The 20,971-nt window shown below is 40.4% G+C and overlaps 1 protein-coding gene across 2 annotated transcripts in view; it reads left to right on the forward strand.

The window, feature by feature from the left end:
• Nucleotides 1–6,643: 6,643 nt before the first annotated feature.
• HSD17B4 (hydroxysteroid 17-beta dehydrogenase 4) overlaps nucleotides 6,644–20,971 on the forward strand; it is a 62,211-nt gene continuing 47,883 nt past the window's right edge. The window contains exons 1-10 of one of the 2 annotated variants that reach the window (XM_061361036.1): nucleotides 6,644–6,723; nucleotides 9,370–9,423; nucleotides 13,699–13,806; nucleotides 14,341–14,400; nucleotides 15,410–15,431; nucleotides 15,543–15,589; nucleotides 16,244–16,328; nucleotides 18,062–18,249; nucleotides 20,245–20,336; nucleotides 20,934–20,958. In XM_061361036.1, the coding sequence (XP_061217020.1) occupies nucleotides 6,666–6,723; nucleotides 9,370–9,423; nucleotides 13,699–13,806; nucleotides 14,341–14,400; nucleotides 15,410–15,431; nucleotides 15,543–15,589; nucleotides 16,244–16,328; nucleotides 18,062–18,249; nucleotides 20,245–20,336; nucleotides 20,934–20,958 (739 nt within the window). In that variant the 5' untranslated portion in view covers nucleotides 6,644–6,665. Of the gene's footprint in view, nucleotides 6,724–8,952; nucleotides 9,093–9,369; nucleotides 9,424–13,698; nucleotides 13,807–14,340; nucleotides 14,401–15,409; nucleotides 15,432–15,542; nucleotides 15,590–16,243; nucleotides 16,329–18,061; nucleotides 18,250–20,244; nucleotides 20,337–20,933; nucleotides 20,959–20,971 lie in introns of those variants that run through there. The other variant, XM_061361037.1, reaches the window with a different exon arrangement.

Genomic DNA, 20,971 nt, shown 5'->3' on the forward strand with positions numbered 1-20,971 from the left:
ACGTATTCTTGAATAAAATAGCTCTTTACTGCAGGCTGGGGAGGACTTCTTCCCACAGTCTATCTGAACCTGTGGTGTTTGCCTTGTATTTGCATTTTTAGGGTGGTTGGAATGGAATCTGGCAAAGTGGGTATTTCTGAGAGGCACAACTAGAAGTCTGCTCTCTATTTGGGGTAACTAATGTGTGCTGCTGTGCAGAGAAAGCTGCTGTTAACATCACGATTCAGCACTGTAGAATGGCATTGGTGGCAGCTTGAAGGAAGAAGCCATTTTAGGAGGCAGAATTTAAAAGCAGCTTATCTATCTTTCGTGCATGGTTTTTGTTTATTAAAGGAGCCACCTACATTTATTGTATAAGCAGAACCTCCTGGAATTTTTGGTTGTTTGGAAGCTTAATATGGCTGTTAACTCAGAAGGCAACTCCACTGAATCAGTTTTCTCAGGAGATATTTCAAGTGTTCCATCTATTCATTAAAGATTCAGCTCATCTGCAAAATTTATTTGCTCATACCTTGGTAGTAGTGCCAATATGCATCTGATTTCCACAGACTGTGACATATGGTTATTCGTTAGTCTTTTTACTTCTTATTTTAGTCCATGTGGGTTTTATTCTTTTTGGATAAAATGGAGTGGTTGTGTTACAGGAGCAACACCATAACCCTTTGCTGGCACCTCCCTAACATCTCTCCACAGGACATATTTTTAAAGCTGTAGATGTGCACATGCAACTAGTTTCTGCATAATGAATTTGTTCTACTAACATGTTACTACATACCAGCTCAGCAGTCTACCAAGCCCTGACTGACCCAGGGCTTCAGCCTCCCTTAAACTCTACATCTCTAATGGAATCAAATGGCGAGCTTCCACTACGCTCTGCTTGTGCCCCCAGCATGGATTTTCTACTTAATTGAGTGGTATGTACTACAAATGCCAAAATTAACATTTCTTGCCAAAACAGGGACATGAGACCTCCTGTGATGTGGGTAGTTGACAAGAGCTATAAAAATGTTTGCATTTACACTTGCAGTTGGTTCATAAGAAGACATTCACTGTTAACTATACAGCAGGCTGCTCCTCAGCATCACATCAGGAAAGCTGCTTTTCAAGTTCTGAGGGTGACAGTGGATTCATTGGCAAGAAAATCCCCACTTACTAACTGTTGTAGGCTCACAGAAAAACAAAAGAACACAAGGGAATGTGAACTGGAAAGTAAGTAATACTATTTGCTGTTCCTTCAGATGAAAGAAATCAGTATAAACACTATATGCTACCTAGAAAAATTCCTCAGCCAAGGTTTCTACTACATAAATTATATACCTAATCAAATTATGTACAGTTCTTTAACTACTTTACTAAGGGAGTAATTAGTAGAGTGTGCTGAGCCATACAGTTGGTTTGTACGCAATGAACATTTGTGACCAGCTCAGGGCCCAGACGTTTCAATGAACTCTCTGCACTGGCAGACAGAGGTTGCCTGCAGAGAGAGAGAGGGAAAACAGGGATGATGACCTGGCTGCAAAGGAGGCCTCTTTCGTCATGGCAGAAAACACCTACCTTCAAAACCCTCCCCAGCACTAAGGCTGTGGGGAGATACCATCTGTTGCAGGCTATCTAGTATTCAGTGAAGTGCGTCACAATTTTTAATATGGATTCAGTATCTAGCTGTTGGTCATGGCAAAAACCATCTGCTTGCCCTCTTCCATTTGTACAGAAATCGTTGTTCCAAGTGAACTGGCCTCTACAAATCTCCATAAGCAAAACCATTTAGAAAGCAAAGGAAGCACTTGAAAATAAACCTTATGATTCAAACATCTTACAGTGATATTAAAAACTAGAGGGTAAAGCAAATCAGTCAATTCTTTTATCCGCTGCTGACAAGTTTCAAAGGTGCTCACCATCTACTACAGCAGATGGCAGAAACCACTTTAAATGGGATTAAGACTCCTATAGTATCCACACCACATGCAACCTCAAGTTTACAAGAGAAAATCCCCTCCCAAATAAACAGTTACCTAGTCTGTCAATTGAAAGAATGCCTTTAGAACATACAACTAATTTGTCCAGTGCACAACATGAAAATACATTGTTTATAAAAGAACTGGTGTAGGCACTGAAGTGTAACACAAAAAACCTCATCATCATACTCAGTACTCAGTACTGCTCTGGGTTTTTTTGTGATTTTTTTCTGGTGTAAAAACCCTTCTGAACAGCAAGGGTTAATAATAAATAGCTGTTAGTTCACACCTAGTCTCTCACTAAGAAACAAAGTATACTTGGCCTTCCTTTTTGACTCATCTATTTCTTTATCAGTTTCAACCACTTTAAACCCTATCTGGCTCAGTCTGGAATCTGGGTATGCTGCTGTTAATCTTCCACAATGGCTCACTCATTCAAAACTCAGTTTGGCACCTGCTATGGTTTTGTGGCTTGACACCTACTCCATTTAAGTTTCCACCTAATGTAACCCCGCTTTGGTTAACAGCGCCACTGTTTTGCCCTCATACCCTGTTTCAGACTGATGCAAATATTTTCTGATAACTCTATAACTTTTGGAACAAATCACTTCAAACTTTTAACGAAACCCATCAAACCCCTTTCCATTCTGAGTGGTTCTTTGTATTTTGGATCTTTTAAATACAGACAGATTTCAGTTTAAAAAACCATAAAAGTGATATACTTTCACTCCAGTACACTTCCTGTTGTGTTTTCAGAGGGGGAGGAGGGAGGGAGGAAAATCTGTTGAGAAAACTCCAGTTTTATTTATGGTTTTGAAGTGTGAGCTCTTTGCTGATTCTAATCCCAGTTTATGCACAAAAATGTGGAAGCTGTAAAAGACAGTGATTTGTTAACAAGTCCTGTTTGTTACCTACCTAAAGTACAAATTACGCTATAGAAGTACCCCAAGGCCTGATCTTACTTGGGGCATGTAGAGTAGAGTTCTTTCCTTGATTGACCATCATCTAAAAAAAACCCAATCCAAAACCAGGACACAGGAGACTATGGAACCTAATAGGCTGAGAGCTGAAATGGCCAGTTCAAGATGATGTAAGAGGCCGGAACCAGCATTGAAAATAAAACGAGTTCTCCTAGGACTCCTTTATAGCCATGCACTCAGAATTATGCTGCTTTAGGTAGATACAATTATATAAAGGATCATGCAAATCAATTTGGTAGTGTAGGGTTGACCACATTAGTTCCTGTGACTCTTTCCACTCTAAACTAGATATTTACAGGAGTGTATGCACAGCTGACTGACCTAACAAATTACCCTAACAAATTACATCCAAACTTACTGCACAGTACAGAAGCAAGACCCTAACAGCCCTAAGAAATGCATGGGAACAAATAAGGGTATCTAGTGCTCAGCAGACAATACCATGGCTACACACTGCATCCATACAATGCTCTCTTCTGTGCACTGCACCTTTTGAGGTACACCATGTGCCAGGGTGGTGTTGGGGGACCAGCCAGGCTGCTCTCACAGCCGCCAGCACTGCTCTCCTCCTGCAGACCTCCCTGTCTTCTCTCAGGCAGAAGCCCTAGCTCACAGCATAGCAACAACAAAGAAAATACTGAGTGTGGAGGCTGAATAGACACTTACTTCCTCAGGAACATCAATCGCAAACTGACTCACAGCCCTGCACTCCCGGGAAAGAGCTTCCTCCTACTATAGAACACTGGGTACAGACGAACCACAATCACTTCTTTCTGCAACGCACAGCCAACTGCAGTGACTCGCTGTTGGGGAATTGCTCTTGTGCTCAGCTGCATTCACATGAAATAGGCAAACTTTGAAAGTGTAATTAGTTGTGAGGGTAATTTGAGCCAATTAATGGAATGCTAGAATAACACACGCTTCCAGTGCAATGGATTGCTACTGCATGCATTCAACATTATTTATCATACTTTTTTTTTTTTTTTTTACTAATTATCTGCCCTGTGCTCTCTTACCTAACTGCAGAACAATTTTTTGTAGTTTCCAGTGCATACACATAACGTGCCTATACAGCCAGAAGAAATGCTACCCCAACAGTGAATCTGTTGGCTAAGTAAAACCAGCGTGTACTAAAAGCAGTGTCCCTTTGACTTGACTTGGATAATCCTTTTTTAGGTTTGTCATGTAAGAATTTCTTGCGGTGTGTTGTCACGTTTTACTATAGCACAGTGCTCCCTCTAGTGTCCAAACTGTTCATTGCAATTACAGGATTCAATGCCATTTCTCTGTTCGAGAAGAACTGCATGCAATAAAATCACAGCCAATACATCTCTGTTGGTAATTATAGAATAGTTAGGGTTGGAAAGGACTTTAAGATAATCTAGTTCCAACCCCCCTGTCACGGGCAGGGACACCTCACATTAAACTATGTCACCTGAAGCTCTGTCAAACCTGCCCTTGAACACTTAAGAGTGATGGAGTATTCACAACTTCCTTGGGCAACCCATTCCAGTGCCTCACCACCCTCACAATAAAAAAGTTCTTCCTTATATCTAACCTGAACTTACCCTATTTAAGTTTTAACCCATTACCCCTTGTCCTACCACTACAGTCCCTAATGGAGAGACCCTCCCCAGCATCCTTATAGGCCCCCTTCAGATACTAGAAGGTCTCCAAGCAGCCTTCTCCAGGATGAACATCCCAACTTTCTCAGCCTGTCTTCATACAGGAGGTGCTCCAGTCCCCTGATCATCCTCGTGACCCTCCTCTGGATTTGTTCCAACAGTTCCATGTCCTTTTTATGTTGAAGACACCAGAACTGTACACAACACTTCAAGTGAGGTCTCATGAGAGCAGAGTAGAGGGGCAGGACCACCTCCTTCAACCTGCTGGTCATGCTCATTTTGATGCAGCCCAGTATAGGGTTGGCTTTCTGGGCTGTGAGCGAACACTGCTGGCTCATGTTCTGTTTCTCATGTTACAGACCAGTTGAGGTCATAAATGCCAATTTCTCCCAGTTTGCAAGTCTCTAAATAGGTAATGCTTGGGTAACTATCAGCTCTTTTAGTGTAGACAGTAAAGCACTAGCAGCCATGAAAATAATCTGCGGCAAACCTGTATTTTCTTTCTACTAGCTCCAGAAATAATCCAGACTGTATGAACTGCACAAGAAAGGTTAATCATGAATTAAATTTCATCTGTACAGAAGGAGTATGTAGATGATTTCCCCCAGCAAAATAAGCTAGTCAGCTGCTCACAGTTCTGGGCATACCTTACAGTTATAGTGTAAATGACATTATCTCACATCACACCATGCTTATATAACAATGAATAGGTGTGTTCATTCCTACTTAACCCACCAGGTGGTTCCACAAAATACATCATCTCTGCTAATTTTTTTCTTCCTGCACTGTACCCCTGCTCCACTCCGGTGTCACTACTAGCCGCATTTCCTCCCTAACTGCTCCAGAATGGGTCCCTTCTATGGGGTGCAGCCCTTCAGGAACAGGCTGCTCCAGCATGAGTCCCTGCAGGGTCACAAATCCTGCAGCAAACCTGCTCCAGCACGTGCTTCTCTCTCTATGGCTCCACAGCTCCTTCCAGGACCCTGCTCCAGGATGGGCTACCCATGGGGTCACAGCCTCTTTTGGGCATCCCCCTGCTCCAGTGTGGACCTCCATAGACTGCAGAGGGATGTCTGCTCAACTGTGGACCTCCATGGGGTGCAGGGGCACAGCTACCTCACCGTGGTCTGCAGTACAGGCTGCAGGGGAACATCTGGAGCACCTTCTCCCATCCTTCATTGACCTTGGTGTCTGCAGGGCTGCTGCTCTCACAGATTTCTCACTCTTCTCTCCCACAGCTGCTTGCACCGGGGTTTTACCCTTTCTTCTCACAGAGGCCCTACCATCTTGACTGTGGGGCTCAGCTGTGCTCTGTGGTGGGTCAGTGGTTGCATTTGGTGCAGGGCAACTCCTGCAGCCTCCTGCCAGCCCCATGGCATCTGCACCAGCAGTGCCTTCAACACACAGAGAGGCAAAATCTGTGTGGGAAACAAAGGTAGTATATTTCACATTAATTGTTCCATTGAATGAACTCCCACAGCCAGGGAAGCAACAGATGGAAGCAGCAAATTGTACTGGGAAATAGTAAAGGAAAAAACATACCATAACATAAACCATAAGATTATTATGAAGGCCAGGCTGGAGAATCTTGGGTGACATGGTCCAGTGTGAGGTGTCCCTGCCCATGGCAGGGAGGTTGTAAATAGATGAACTTAAGGTCCTTTCCAACTGTAACTATTTTAAGATTCTATGAAGAAAATAAAGATGAGCTTCAAATGGAGGGGTGATGCCTACACTCAGGCAGCCTCACCTTGAAACCCACCCAACCCAGCTGCGGCCCCTTCAGACACCCGTGACGACGTGCCCGCAGGGAGTCAGGACAGACGAGCTCTCTGTCCAAGCCCTGTATTTCACGAGCGCCTCTGTACAAGTGTGCAAATGGCTGACCCCTCCCCGCGACAGCCACCACTCAGAGCCGCGTTTCCCTTCCGCTCCCTCCCCTTAGCGCGGACTACGTTTCCCAGAGGGCGGTGGCTGCGCATGTGCGGAGAGGCTCCTCGTCGCCCCTGCCTGTCGGCCGTGCCCTACCCTGCCCAGCTGTGTCCTGACAGCAAGGTTGAGCTGCCGCGGAGTATAGGCGGTCGCGGGGAGGGGAGAGGAGAGTCATGGCGGCGAGTTTGAGGTTTGACGGGCGGGTGGTGCTGGTGACCGGCGCCGGAGGAGGTGAGGAGCGCCGACCCTTCCTGTCCCAGTGCGCGAAGCGGTGTGGCGGGCAGCGGCGGAGTCCGTGGCAGGGCTTCCAGTGGGAGGCGGGGGGTGCGGACAGGCTCCCCTGTGCCTGGCGATGGCCGCCGGGGAGGTCTGTGAGGGCCTCACTCGTACAACCAGGGTGTTTTCCCTGGGAAGGCAGAGGCGTGTCGGCAGGAGAGGGACGCGCTGCAGGGGAGCCGGGCCTGCGGCGGCCCGATCAGGTGTCGGCCCTCGCCGAGGTAGTGCCAAGGCTGTACAGGGGTTACCGTCTAACTTGCTTTGCAGCTCAGTATGAGCCCCGTACTGCTGAAAATGAGCTTGCCAGCACTGTCGCTGTGCGTGTTCTCTGTTGGTTAAATACACGGTAGTATTCACACCACTTGCAGTAGTGGAAGTCATGCCGTACGTGCTGTTTTGATATTCTAATTCTTTCCAGTTTCGCCTTGGACCCAGTAACTGACGCTTGCAACCTGCGGGGTCTGACACAGTGCTGTGCCAGGAGGGGTTTCACCTGTGCCAGTGCACAAAGCAGCCTCCAGCCTGCCGCTGCCTTCCCAGCCACCTCCTGGGGGGGCCTTCTAGAGGCACAGGGGAGCAGGCAGCAGAGGGGACAAGGGATGGGGAGAGGTTACATTCAAGCAGGAGGGCTGGGCTGGGCTGTTGGTGGGCTGTGGGCCTGGCCTCTTCCGGAACAGCGAAGGTGGTTCTGCAGTGGAATGCTTGGTTTTGCCAGGAAATGTTGGGTTTGTATTTGTTGTGGTGTGCTTTTTGTTTTTTCATTATTTTTTTCTGTTCATGTTTTGTTTGATTGTATTTAATTTTCCCCTTTTACTCTGAATGCATGCTTTGACCTTTGCCTACTCTGGTACTTCCAGCAATGATAGAAGCTGAGTGTGGCCAAGAGTGCGGCAAAATTTGTTGTGATAAGCTGCTAAAGGAGCTTGTTCTGTCATTCTTTAGGAAGGTTCTTGCTTCCCACAGTGAATTTTTGCTCTATTTTCATGGAGCTGCATATAGAGAAGTCGCTTTGGAGGCCTAGATTGTGTGATGTCTTGCGAGAAGGACCATGAATATGAGATTCTGTGGAAAGCACTCAGGTCACCTGCAGCTGACAAACCAGAAAATAATTGAGGCCAAATCTTTGCATGGTGGTTTTCAGCTTTTACCAGCCCTATGAATTATGTGCTTCTCTGTGGAACAAGTTTCACTGAAAAACAGATTAAGACTTCAGGTATTAGCAAAACGAAGACGTTGTCAACATTGATTTTTGAATTGGATGCTAGTGAGCAGCTCAGAGCTTGGGATTTATCTGAAGCATCTTGATCACTAGTTTGTTTCAAAGTGAGGCCTTTTTTTCACATAAACAAGCATCTAAAAATGCAAGTTTCCTTTCCGTTTGGGCAAATCCCCTGTGAAGTATTGCAGCCTGTCATGTAGCGTTGCCACTGCAAGCTAATTTTTATTTTAAGATTCATTTTGGTTCTTAAGCATTCATTCCTTGCTTGCTAATTGAGAATACCAGCATATATAGCATGGTCTGGGTTTTGTGCACTTCTCAGTTGTGTGGCTTTACAAAACAAAAAAAGTTTCTTGGACTTGGTCAACATCAGGCAGTGGCTGCACCTCGTGTGGTACATTCCATTGCAGAAATTCATTGGAGTCTTAAGGAAAACTCCAGTTTGTTGGTGTGAGATTAGTGTGTTTCAATGCAAGCTATATAGTTCTGATTTCCCCCTTTCTTTTAAGAGCTAGCTTTGAATGTTTTGGAGAAGGCCAAAGAGATACAGTTGCACTTGGAGAAACTTTTTCTGACCAGTCATGTTTTGATCAGTCAAATCTCAGTTTCTTTTGGAATGAAAAAATTACCATTGATTTCAATAACTTTTGAATGATACAGTGGAAAATTATTTCTCATAACAAATACCTAATGTATAACACACCTAGAATCTAAGCCAGAGTAGAGGTGCACAAGTCTTGCTTTTGAATGTGAGGCAAAAATGAGAGTCTTCTGTTAGGATAGGTAAACGGTGTGGGTACATCTGATTAACTGTGGTATTAAGTGGTTCCTCTATATCTGAATAATTGGAGAAGTTTTGTCAGTACATCTTCACTGGCAGTTAAATTTTGTTCAGTTTCTTCTTCAAATCTTAAAGACAAACTTTAACCAGGGATGTATCTTATTCACTTAGAATGTTATTAATTAACTGGAAACATCCCCTGCTTCTTCAGGGTTACATCAAGACATTAAACTTTCTGCCTTACAAATTTATTTTTCTATCACAAGCACAAAGTCAGCAGCAGACAGCTTTCCCTGATGGTTCTGCCCAGTGCAATAACAAAGAGTAAGCATGGGGATTTTTTTTTCCTTCTTCTGGCTGGAGGCTTTTGTCTACAATTTATCTGTTTACTTTCATATTTTGAGTTTGTGTGAAACTTTTAACTCCTGGGGCAATCAGTGTTTTACTTTGAATGTTCAAGATGTTTGTGTTGATTCGGTGCATTTTTCATCAAGTGGTTCATTTTTGTGTAGCTTTTTCTCTTGAGTTGTCATCTAGGAGACAAATTGACTTTTTTTTTTTACCTTTTTTTTTTCCTTTTTCTCTTCTTATTTTGAACTAGGTTTGGGCAGAGCATATGCTCTGGCTTTTGCAGAGAGAGGAGCTTCGGTAGTTGGTAAGTTTCGCTTATGTTAACTAACTTGATCTAGACAATAACCTTTGCCTTTTTGCATTGCATTCAACAGTCCATGCCCTTTCAGACATTAACCTTTGCTATTTAATATTTATTTATCTTTTGCACTTACATTTTGCTTCTAAGCTTTATTTTCTTATGAAACAAATTGCCCAAGTTTGACCAGAGGCTTTTTTTTGCTGGGGAGCCGGTTTGAATCAAATAGTTTCCTGGACTTAACTTTCATCCATGTATACCAATCCTTACTGTGGGTTGTAGCCAGAGTGTGTGTTATCTTGGGTGAATACTGTTCAGAAACTTTTAATGTCACAATCTAAAATGTATGTTATCTTCTGTTACCTTACTCCAGGAAAGAAGTTATTGAAATATGGAAAGCACAGAATGTACTGAAAGTACACGGCATTGTTTCTGCAGTGCATTGCACGGGAGGTCCATCTGGTCTCAATGAGAGTGCCAAATAGCTCCCAGTAAAGGATTTCTGATAGCTCTGTAGTCATTTGGTTGAACCTTCTTCAGTGAATACTTAGTTGTGCAAAATGCTGTATCACAAGCTAATTTTGAAGATTAAATTACATTCCTGGGCACTCTGCAGCAGTTAGCATTGCCATTTTTAGACAGGATGTTAGGAAAAGATTCTTCACCAAGAGCATTGTCAGCTGCTGGAACAGACTGCCCAGGGAAGTTGTTGAATAACCTTCCCTGGAGGTGATTAGAAGACTGTAGATGTGGCACTCTAGGGACGTGGTTTAGTGGTGGATCTGGCAGTGGTAGGTTAACAGTTGGACTTGATCTCAAAGGTCTTTTGCAACCTAAACAGTTTGATGATTCTATGATTTATTTGACTGTCTATGAATTACTTTGTACAGGTATGGTTGATGAGTTCAAATTTACAGGTTCAAACAGTGAATGAGAACTTACTTGCTGATTTTTAGTACCTTTCTCAGAAAAATCACAATCCCAGTGTACAAAATTTCATAAGAATTGTTGGTTTTTACTTTACTGGTTAAATATGAAAGTCTTCATGGAGAAAAAGACACCGCTGGTTGCCACCTTTGATGCCTTATTTACCAAGAAATGAATACTTTGTCTGAGTTCTTGTTTAACAAAAATTAGGTACTGAAGCAGCCCAAATGTTTAATTATATTGTCTCTGTATAGCTAGTGGTGTTCTGACTTTCCAGAATGATCTGAAAGAAAATGTATGTGGTGATCAGAGGTAGTAGTTATTTATCTTGTGGCCTTATTGCACGATAGTTAAATTGGTAAGTTAAGAATTGACTGTTGGGAAGGGAAACTTCTTGTTTCCCTTTGGAAATTGCACTTCACTTCTTCTTGTAGTGCTTTGCAGTTACCTCTATGTGCTTGTATTTATTATTCTTGTTCTCTTATGATTTTGACTTCAAACTGTTGAGAAGTTACTTGTGTAAAGATTTTTATTTTTTTTAACTCAAGCAGGTATAAGACTCGCATCTTGTCTCTTAAAAACAAGCTCCCTTTTTTAAATTATGGAATTTAAAGGTACATTGTAAGAACAGTGATCAAATACTGTAGCTGAAGTTGGGACCAGTGCGTCTCAACAAAGGAGCTTTCTCTGTCCGGTTCCACATCTCTGTGTGCAACCTTTTGAGTGAATTGCTTCGGTGTAGTTAGACTAGCCTTTTCCTGTCACCAAAAGGCTGCCTGCTACCACTGTTGCCTTTTTTTTTTTTTTTTGTTTGGTCATGCTTTGGCTCTTTTATGCTTTTTATCAGGAAAAGCTGGAAGCAGGAGGAAGGGAATGCTTTGGTTTTGTCTTGCAACCAGACCTCACTGGTTTTTTTTATTTTTTATTTTTTTCAGTCTGCCTGAAGGCTCTTCTGCATTGCTGTTTTAGATTAGATTAGACATATACTTTTGAAGCATCTCTCCTGATTTGCATCTGTATTTTTGTGTTGTGGGATGGTATTGATGTGCATGAAAACTGAACTGGAAGAGACGGTTTAGCAGTGCATCGAGATTGTTCACACTGTGTGTTTGACACCAGGCAACGGCATGAAATGAGCTGGTTTATAAAAACAAACAACAAAAAAAAACAAACAAAAAACCAAAACCAAACCCAACTATGTACTGTAGATATTAGGTCCTCAGCACCAACTGTTTCAGTCTACAGGTTTGCTTCTGCTGTGCTGCGCTGCTTGCTAGTAATGCACTCATAGGCTTAGAGAAATCTTTGTCTGTGGTTCAGACTATAACTGCGCTCTACCACAACTGGTGCAGTCTCTTGCTCTTTTCTACTGGATGTTTTCAGCTGGAAATTATATAATGTAAATCTTGATCTTAAAATAATGTCCTTTATATGTTGTTTTGTTTGTTTTTCTTTGTTTTAATTATTCTTGTAGAGTTGTTTTATCTTTTTCAAAGCCTGGAATAGTTGTGTTCATTCTTGCGTACTCACTTTGGCTTCAACTCTGTTAGTGCTTGCACTCAGCCTAAGCTGCTTGGCTTGTTTCCCCAAATACTTAATTAAGCTTTTTTCAGCAAATTACCATTGAAGGATAAAGGTATATAAGTATGTCTTTACTAGAGAGTTATAATGGCTTAACAAGACTTCACTGAATTTTTTTTAATAAATATTTACCACAAAATTGTCCAGTCTTCTTTCACAGGACAGATTAGAAGTCCTAGTGCTCTTCCTGACTTGCTTTTCTTTGATATCGTGTTGAACATGTTTGATGCTGCAAACAGAGCAGTCTGACCATGCTACCTGTTCTAATGCTTCACTACACTTGGAAATTTTCCCTAGTGCCTCACCTGAATTGTGCTACCTGCATGTTCAATCTGTTAGGTATTGATCTGTTTAGCTTGGAGGTTTTGTCTTCTTTGTTTTTTGCATCAGTCTCTTAATGTGCTTGAGCATATCATCATATTCTGTCTTAATTTTTCCTGCTTCAGGCTAGGTGGTTCTTGATTTAGGTTTGTTGCTGTCTCTGCACACCTTCTGCATTCTTTACATGGGTCACTTCTTCTGGGCTTTGGCATTTTCATTTACTCATATGGATTTTCTGCAGTTTTTCTACATTTCTCTTGCAGTGCTCTACGTGAAATTGAATACAGGATTTCAGATGAGACTTTTTGGTTTAAATAATAGGGAACAGGTGTTTTCATGTGTCCTGCAAGTTATGTTCCTCTTAACATGGACAGAAAAAAAACAACAAACAACCCGCAAAAAAGACCCCCAAAAACCAACAGGAAAAAAAAAAAAAGGAAAAAAGAAAAAAAAAAAAAGAAAAAGGGGACATGATACGAATTTATTTCCTTTTGTGATGATACAGCAGACTTACAGTTGCTGTTTACCATTAGGACCAGCAAGAATGTCTCATATTTCTGAGGATTTCACTATTGCTGCCTTCTTAAGGACTTAAAAGAAAGCAAAAGCTGGTGCTCACTTGAGCAGAAGAATGTTTAGCAAAATACCAGTATCATATGTAAACCCACAGTCAATTATATTTTTCTTACAATTTCATTTTACACCCATTTAAACATACTTCTTACAATTTTTTTAAAATTCTTTGTCTAAATATAATGTGTGCATGGATTTTTTGGGGGATTTTTTTTTTCCCTTGTGGATTCTATGAGACTGGGGGGTAAGCAAATACAGCACTGCAGCAATGTATCAATCCTTAGCAGCTAGCGTTAACGATGCATGTCCCAGTACAGAGAGTAGCCTGGAAGCAAAGCAGCTGTGTCAGGTGGCCTTACCCCACAGGACCAGGATCTGAAGCAGGATCTTTTGAGTTTGTTCGGAGCACTGAATCTATTCTTTAGTGAAGTTTACTAGTAACATTTTAGCTAAGCTGTTGAACAGGAACAAAGTCTTCTCAGTCTTCTTTAGGGTTCATGAAGTAGCTATAGCAGTTTGACAGGAGACCAGAATTAATCACCTATGATTGATGTGTAATCTTGATCTTAATCTCTGAACTACAGTAAGGCAATTAGAGAGGTAGCTTGGCCAGGGCAAACAAGTTGATTGCATGGTGGAGAGAGAAAAAACAAAGACGTTTCCCATGGTACTTTCAGAAACTGATACTGTGTGTTGTCATACTAAATAAAAATAAAGCAACCTACTGTTTTTTTAATAATCACATGCGATTCTTAGTATGATCCACATGTAGCAGGTTTCATTAATACTCCTTGTAACTTCCAGTGTGATAATGAGGTAAGAAGAGGCCATTAAGTCTGAGTGTTAACAATGAAAAATACATTTCTTTGTGATGCACAGTGAATGATCTTGGAGGTGATTTCAAGGGATATGGGAAGAGCTCCTCAGCTGCTGACAAAGTTGTTGATGAAATCAGAGCAAAAGGAGGGAAAGCTGTCCCTAATTATGGTATGTTGTTTTTTCCAGACTAGTGTAATGCTTTATCTATAGCAATAGCGGACCTGTTGAATGAATTTTTGATGCTGTTTAATGCAGGACTAATGCCAGCTTGCCAATACTATATAAATTGAATAAGTTAAATGTGATGTGGAGTAGGGAGACATTGATGCTAAAAGCAAGTTCATCAATTATATTTTTAATTAATACATGTCTAGTAATACCCTTTTATATGCTTTCTTAACATGGACATAATAAGAAACAGTACCTCAGCAGCTGTCAGATGCAAAATGGGAATGGATGACGCTGACTAGCTATGCTTCTTGTTTTTTTTTGCAATGGCAAACGTTGTGTCATTTAGACTTAGACTTAGTGTGTGGGATATGCTTTAGGCCATATGCAAATAGTGGCTGAATTTGAGTTCATTTTATATTGGAGTTGTATCCAATTTATTTCTCTTAGCTTCATGGAATTAGTTGTTAGTATCCTGGAAGTGCAATGTATCAAGGTAATTTTACTTGAAAAATCATTCTTTTTTTCTTACAGATTCAGTGGAAGATGGTGAAAAGCTTGTAAAGACAGCACTTGAGGCATTTGGGAGGATAGGTACAATGGCTTAATTCTTGTTGTAACTTGTTTGCAGGTGCAGAGCCATTATAAACAGTGCAACTCACAAGTATGTGAAATACAGTGTGATAATGGGAACTCGCCAATCCTTGATGCCCTTAGCAAAACCTAAGTCAGGGTCTTTCCACTTTTAATCTGCATGGGCAAATTTACTGCCTTTCTCCTAGTTTTTAGCAGAAGTTTAAGGCTCAATGTATGATTGTTGTTTTTCCTGCCCTTCAGAATTTTATACTTAAGTAATGGTAGACATTTTATGTCTTAATACATAGAGTTCATCAGTTATTATAGCAGCTTCATAAAATTAGGATAAATAATGTTGGTGAAGAGTCAGAGATGCTCTGTTATGTTTTTGAAGCTCTTCTGCATATGTGAAGTACAAAATGCTTTAACAAAAATTAAAAAAACCTTGAGGTATTTTGTCTAATGAGGAATGTTCCTCTTTACCATGTGATTGCCACTCTTTAATTGTGAAGTATATGTGATTTTAACTCAGTGTTAAATGGCTAAAAGTACACATGGTCAAAGCTTAAATATTTGACAAAAAATTATGATCCAGGTTACTTTAGTGGCTTGGTGACTCTGTGGTTCTGCCAGTTATCATTTGGGCTTACTGCAGCAAAGATGGTGACACAAACTGCATAATCAGGAGCACTCTGGAGTTCAAAACAAGGTGCACAGCTGTGCAGGATGGCTGCATCCTGGAAGCATTGTGTTCCTGTTTCTTAGCTGTACTTTCTGTCAGGCTTTCACCCACTGGGAGGATTAGACTTGCCGTACTGAAGTACTTTGTCTTGTCTAAATTTTGTCCAATGGTAGAGTTCCATCATTAGGTACAAGGAACTATAGAATGGTAATATGATGTATGTGTGCAATGGTTTTGACACTAAGTGTGTTTAGAAGTGGGAGAAAAAGAAATAAGCTTGTGTTTTATCAGTGTATTCACTTAGTTTTGGGGTTTTTTCTTCTTTTTTTCCTTTTTTCTTTTCAGATATTGTTATAAACAATGCTGGGTGAGTAAACATAAAGACTTTTTCCTGTTTGATTGTGGGCTGTCAACTTTTGTATAAACATCTGTTCGTCTTTTTGTTTGTTTGTTTTGTTCTCCTAATGGTGCATTTTAGGATCCTAAGAGACCGTTCCTTTATTCGGATAAGTGATGAAGATTGGGGTGAGTTGATAAATTTTAAAATGCACTTTCTGTGTGAAAGGTGAAAGGTACATTCCTCCCATTGATGCAAGGAACAAGAGAAGGCGGAGAAGGCTCTTTATGACAGTTTAGAGAATTATCTTTTGCCCTGACAGTTTAGTGGTAGGCTGCTTGTGTTCAGCGTGCAAACCAGATCTGTACTGGAATGCATAGTGTATGTAGTTCCAAAGGGGAAGAAAGGCTGTAGATGCCACTCCTTGTTGCTGCGTGGAATGCAAAAAAGAGCCATCTGAATCACACACAATAGTGTTTGTGAGCAGAACACATTCCTAATGACTGCCTGAATATTAAACAGGCTTAAAAACCCCAAAACCACTTAACAGAAAAGAAAGCTGATGAGCCAAGGGACAGAAGAACAGGGGGAACTTTCAGTGGGATAGTAGGTCGTTATAAGCCTGTTGAACAGACTTATGCAAAGACGGTCTACTTTTGTAGGCACCTCAAAATTATCTATAAAAATGAAGGGGGGGGGAATGCCCACCCACCACTTTTTTAGTAACAGTTTGAGACACTGAAGAGAGTGCAGTTTTTGTCATGAAGAAAAAACAAACGGTATTATTGCAAGTTGGGAGGCAAATCCCTGGAATTATTAAACTGACTTTAATTTGTTCCTAGATATAATTCACAGAATTCATTTGAGAGGATCTTTCCTGGTCACCCGAGCTGCATGGAATCATATGAAAAATCAGAAATTTGGCAGGTGAAAAATTGGTTTTGGTTGGTTGGTTGGGTTTTTTTTTACTTTTTCAGTAAAACAGACTGATGCGTGCCCTCTCACTGAAGGAGTTTTGTGTCCTTTACTTTCATTGTTGCTGGGATGAAACAGTCCAAGTGTGTAAGCCTTATCCTTTCAATATTGCTCCCCTTTCTGCTTTCTGGGCCAAATGTTTAAAAGCTTTTTCCACGTAGATGCAAATATCCCAGACAGGAGCATAGGGGTTGTAGAATACTATTTCTTCTCATGAGGAGTGTTTAGAATTGTTTACAATGTATATTATTGCAATGTGTGTGATTGTAATACACACACACTATTGTATGCTGCTGTAAGTCTGAGGAATTTGTGGCCTCCTTGTTTTTATTCAAATGACAAGTACATGTATATTTGCTTGTGAGTCTTGGGGTTTGGTTTTGGTTGGGGTTTTGTTTTGTTTTGTTTTTTCCACATTTGCACAAATGTCTTAGACTAAGAGCACTTCTACTTTTATTTTGGTTACGTGTTACTGTTAACTGAAAAAGTGCACTGAATTCAGACCTTTAAGTTCTTTCACTTCTTGCTGTTTTTCCTTGTCAAACCACTGACATGATTATATTAATCTTAAGAACAATACCCACATGTTGAAAGCTATATGAGCTTTGTGATTCTGTGACCAAACTGACATTCATTCTCATCCAGGGAACTGAACTGTAAGGACCCGTGAAGAAATCAACAGGCAGAATACATGGTTCAAGTCTAGGAGTTGCGACCATTTAGGAAATGGCTTGTTTTTTGTATTTGCTCAGATGAATGGTTGAAAGTTCTTCTGCAGTTTATGTATAAGTGTGTGCCATCTACAAAATGTTTGCTTCGTATAGAGTTTGTAGCTTTTTTCATCTTAATCATATTGAGCTTGTAGCACATCTCTTTAGTTTAAAAACATCGGATTGTTCACAGTAAGACAAATAAGAGTAAAAATTAAATAGATTTTTATCCCAGCTATACAGTGTTTTTATAGTAAAATGGATTGGATTCTGGTAAGCCTTCTCTTAAAAGGAAGGTGTAGACACTTTTCTTTTGAATTCTAATTTATGAGAAGACAAGCAGCACAGTGTTTTCTTGCTTCAAACCAGATATGAACTGCAGTAGTTTTAGAGCTTTTTTGCGAGGAGTTCATTCATCTCCACAGCAATAACGCTAGGGGACAGCAAATGGAAGACTTTGCTATCTGCTTCCTTCATGTGTTTAACACATATCAGGATTCTTTGAATGTTAATTCTATAGATATGTGTCTTCACACAGGTAGATATTAAGGTGAAGTAATTTTCAATAAAATAAATTCTTCTAACTGCTCAAGCCAATTGATAGTTATAAAAATGCCACTTGAAGTGCAGTTAGAACATGAAAAGGAAATACTTTTCTCTGTGCTGTACCCACTTGTCACAGAATGCCTGTTCTTGCTTTGCACTGTAACTCAAACAGGCTCATGACTTTGTCAGTTTTCTGCTGTTGTGATAATCCTTTAAAGATTTGCCAGGTGTTTGCTATCAGTCAAACATAAAAAAGGCATCTGTTTGTTAGCAAAGTCAGTATGTAATTGTTTTCTTATTTGCACAGTTTTGTTTTGTGAAATGTGGAGAATATGATGCCAAAGCTGGAAAATGCTGTTGTGTAGAATTGAAAAACTTGGATAAATAATAGCCCTTTTCTTCCCCCCCCCTCCCCTTTCCTTTCCTAAGAATCATTATGACTTCCTCAGCTGCTGGAATATACGGAAACTTTGGTCAGGCAAACTACAGTGCTGCAAAACTTGGCCTTTTGGGTCTTTCAAACACAATTGCAATTGAAGGTCGGAAGTATAACATCCACAGCAACACGATTGCTCCTACTGCTGGATCCAGACTGACCCAGACTGTCATGCCACAAGGTGAATTAAGGTCTCCATGTACTGATATTTTTCAGTGAATTGAAGCACAGCTAACTTTCCTGTCTCTTAGATAATGGAAATACTTTACATTTCATGCACTGTTAGTTTGTGATTTCTACTGTCTTTCTGTCTCTGAATTGTCAACTTACTTACATTGTCTAAGGAATTCTTATTTTGTTCCACAACGTAAGAAGTAGTTTTTCACAAAAAACAGTTTCATGTGGTAAGGCTCTTTAATCCTCCTGTTGTAGCGGCAAGACTTGTTTGTTTCATCAGATGTGGAATTGGGTATGTGCATAACATCTCTGCAGTTTTTATAATATTGTCTAATTGCAAAATACTATTTTTTGCACAACATGTTATGTGTGTACTTCTTTGTTACATGATCAGAAGGAGACGACAGTGGACCGAGTTTCCTAATATGTTTTGCTTTATTGCACTTTTACTAATCTTTGAATATTTTAGCAGAGCACTGCACTGGGAACACAGTATAAAAAACTTACCAGGAGACAGCTTTGTATAAAGTGTAAATTTAGGATAAATAAAATTGCTTTGACAAATGACAAGAAGAAACAAAAAGGATTTGGAAATAAAAGTCTGTAAAAGCAAATTGCTCTTAGGAAGTCTTCTAGGGAGAAATTCTTTACTGTGAGAATGGTGAAGCAGTGAAACATGCTGCCCAAGGAAGCTGTGAATGCTCCATCACTGGCAGTTTTTATGACCAGGTTGAACAGGGCCTTGAGCAACCTGGTCTAGTGAAAAGTGTCCCTGCCCATGGCAGGTGAGTTGGAACTGAATGATCTTAAGGTCCTTTCCAGCCCAAACCATTCTATGATTCCTTGATCAGCCTGTTTCATTTCCTTCTTGCTCTTCCTTTTCCCTAGTGATTGGCAGATTTCAATGCCAGGGGAATCATTAATTTTTTCAGACATATACAAGATATTGAAAGGTAATATATTTTGTACAGTTGTGCATGGATTGAATGCATGATTTTATTTGACTAATTGAGTTCTGTTTAAAGTATCCTGTTTTAAATCTAAAAAATCCAAGTGATCAGGAAATCTGGTACCTCTGTAGGTTGTAGGTTTCAGGGATTTATTGCACTTATTTAGAGAAGGGTCAAATGCATTAAGCTTGTAGCCATGAGTTCCTGAAGCATGGTGTGGAGTTTGGCTGGAATTTCCTGGAGTAGCTGGGATTTCCTGGAGATACTTACCAGAGTGATGAAACTACTTCCTAATTTTCTTTCCTAGTAATTTTAAGGAGAGGGAGGTCCTTTGGTTTCCCTGTAAGATAGTTACAGCACTGATAATTTCTTTCCTCTCTCCCTCTCTCCCTCCCGATTCTCCTCCCCATCCCTCCAGGAGTTGGGAGGAAGAAGGAGGGTTGTGAGCAAGTGGCAATGTGGTTCTGAGTTACTGCTTCAAGAGAACTCTGGTACCAGATGACAGTAAAAGTACAACTTACAACAAAATACAACTGATCTATCAATTTTGCAGGGCTGATAGTTCCCAATATCACATTTGAAATATCAGTATTTTAAAATGGGGTGTTTCTCAAATACTCAGCAGCTTCAATTCTGTTCATATTGTCTTTATAACTGACTAGCAAATGAAAAGGGAAATTGTTTAGGTACACGTCCATCAGGATTATGTCTAGATGGCTTGTACTTGTTTCAGGCTGCCTGTCAGATGCAAGTTCAGGAAGGTACCTGCTTTTCAGTCTGCATATTTCGGTGTCCCCATCATTTAGACAGTCTTTCATCTGTCTGGCTGAGAACCAGTGCCATTGGGTTTGGAGGCGTGCAGGTGTCTTGTGAGTTGTATGCATTTAATTAATCTTCAAATGTTTAATTTAATTTTGTCTTTTCATGTCAGAAACCTGTTGGTTAAATTCTTCCTGGCTCTGCTGTTCATCAGAAGGTGTTAGAGTAAGACTAATTTGGTGAAATAATGTAGTATTTTTATTTTGATTCTTTCCTCCAATTTGCTGTAGATCTTGTCGATGCTTTCAAACCAGAGTATGTTGCTCCCTTAGTTCTTTGGCTTTGCCACGAGAGCTGTGCAGAGAATGGCAGTCTGTTTGAGGTAATTTTTTTTCCCTTACTTCCCCCTTTTTCCCTCCCTTACTCCAAAAATCAGTAATTTCCTTTAGCCTGTTCAGTTTTAACCTTTTTTCTGAAATTGAATTAACAAGTGGGGTCCTACAAGTACTCAGCATAGACAGAATAAATACTGACCCTCTTGTGCTGTATGTGACAAGTACATCAGGCAGTAAGAACCTTGTAAAATTCTGGTGTGTGCTGAAAATACAACTGATTTGATTGTTAGAATTCTTATTGTACCCTTTGTAAGTCTGAAAAAATACCAAAGCAAGTACTGTGACAGAAGTTCTTGTTTTCTAAATCATTCAAACACAGAAAGCAGCTTGCAGAAAGGATTAATTACTTAGTTACGGAATATAAGTGTTGTCAAACTTCTAGCTTATAAATTGGATGGGAGCAGTTATCTTTGAGTTTTATGTTTTTCAGATTCCAGTGCTTAACAAAACTGTTAAATACAACCAGCAATAGTTCAGAAATTTCTATTATGCTGAGTTTGTGCTGAAGTTTTGTTTCTCTATATTATCAAAGCTTCACTTCATGTCATGTGGTAAGCTGATGGTTTTCTTTTTTTTCTTGGCAGGTGGGAGCTGGATGGATTGGAAAATGTAAGTACTTTGT

The sequence above is a fragment of the Neopsephotus bourkii genome, unplaced genomic scaffold, assembly GCF_033783945.1.
Source record: "Neopsephotus bourkii isolate Nb327-2 ecotype Australia unplaced genomic scaffold, CSIRO-AGI_Nbou_v1 NB_1049, whole genome shotgun sequence".
Taxonomy (NCBI): domain Eukaryota; kingdom Metazoa; phylum Chordata; class Aves; order Psittaciformes; family Psittacidae; genus Neopsephotus; species Neopsephotus bourkii.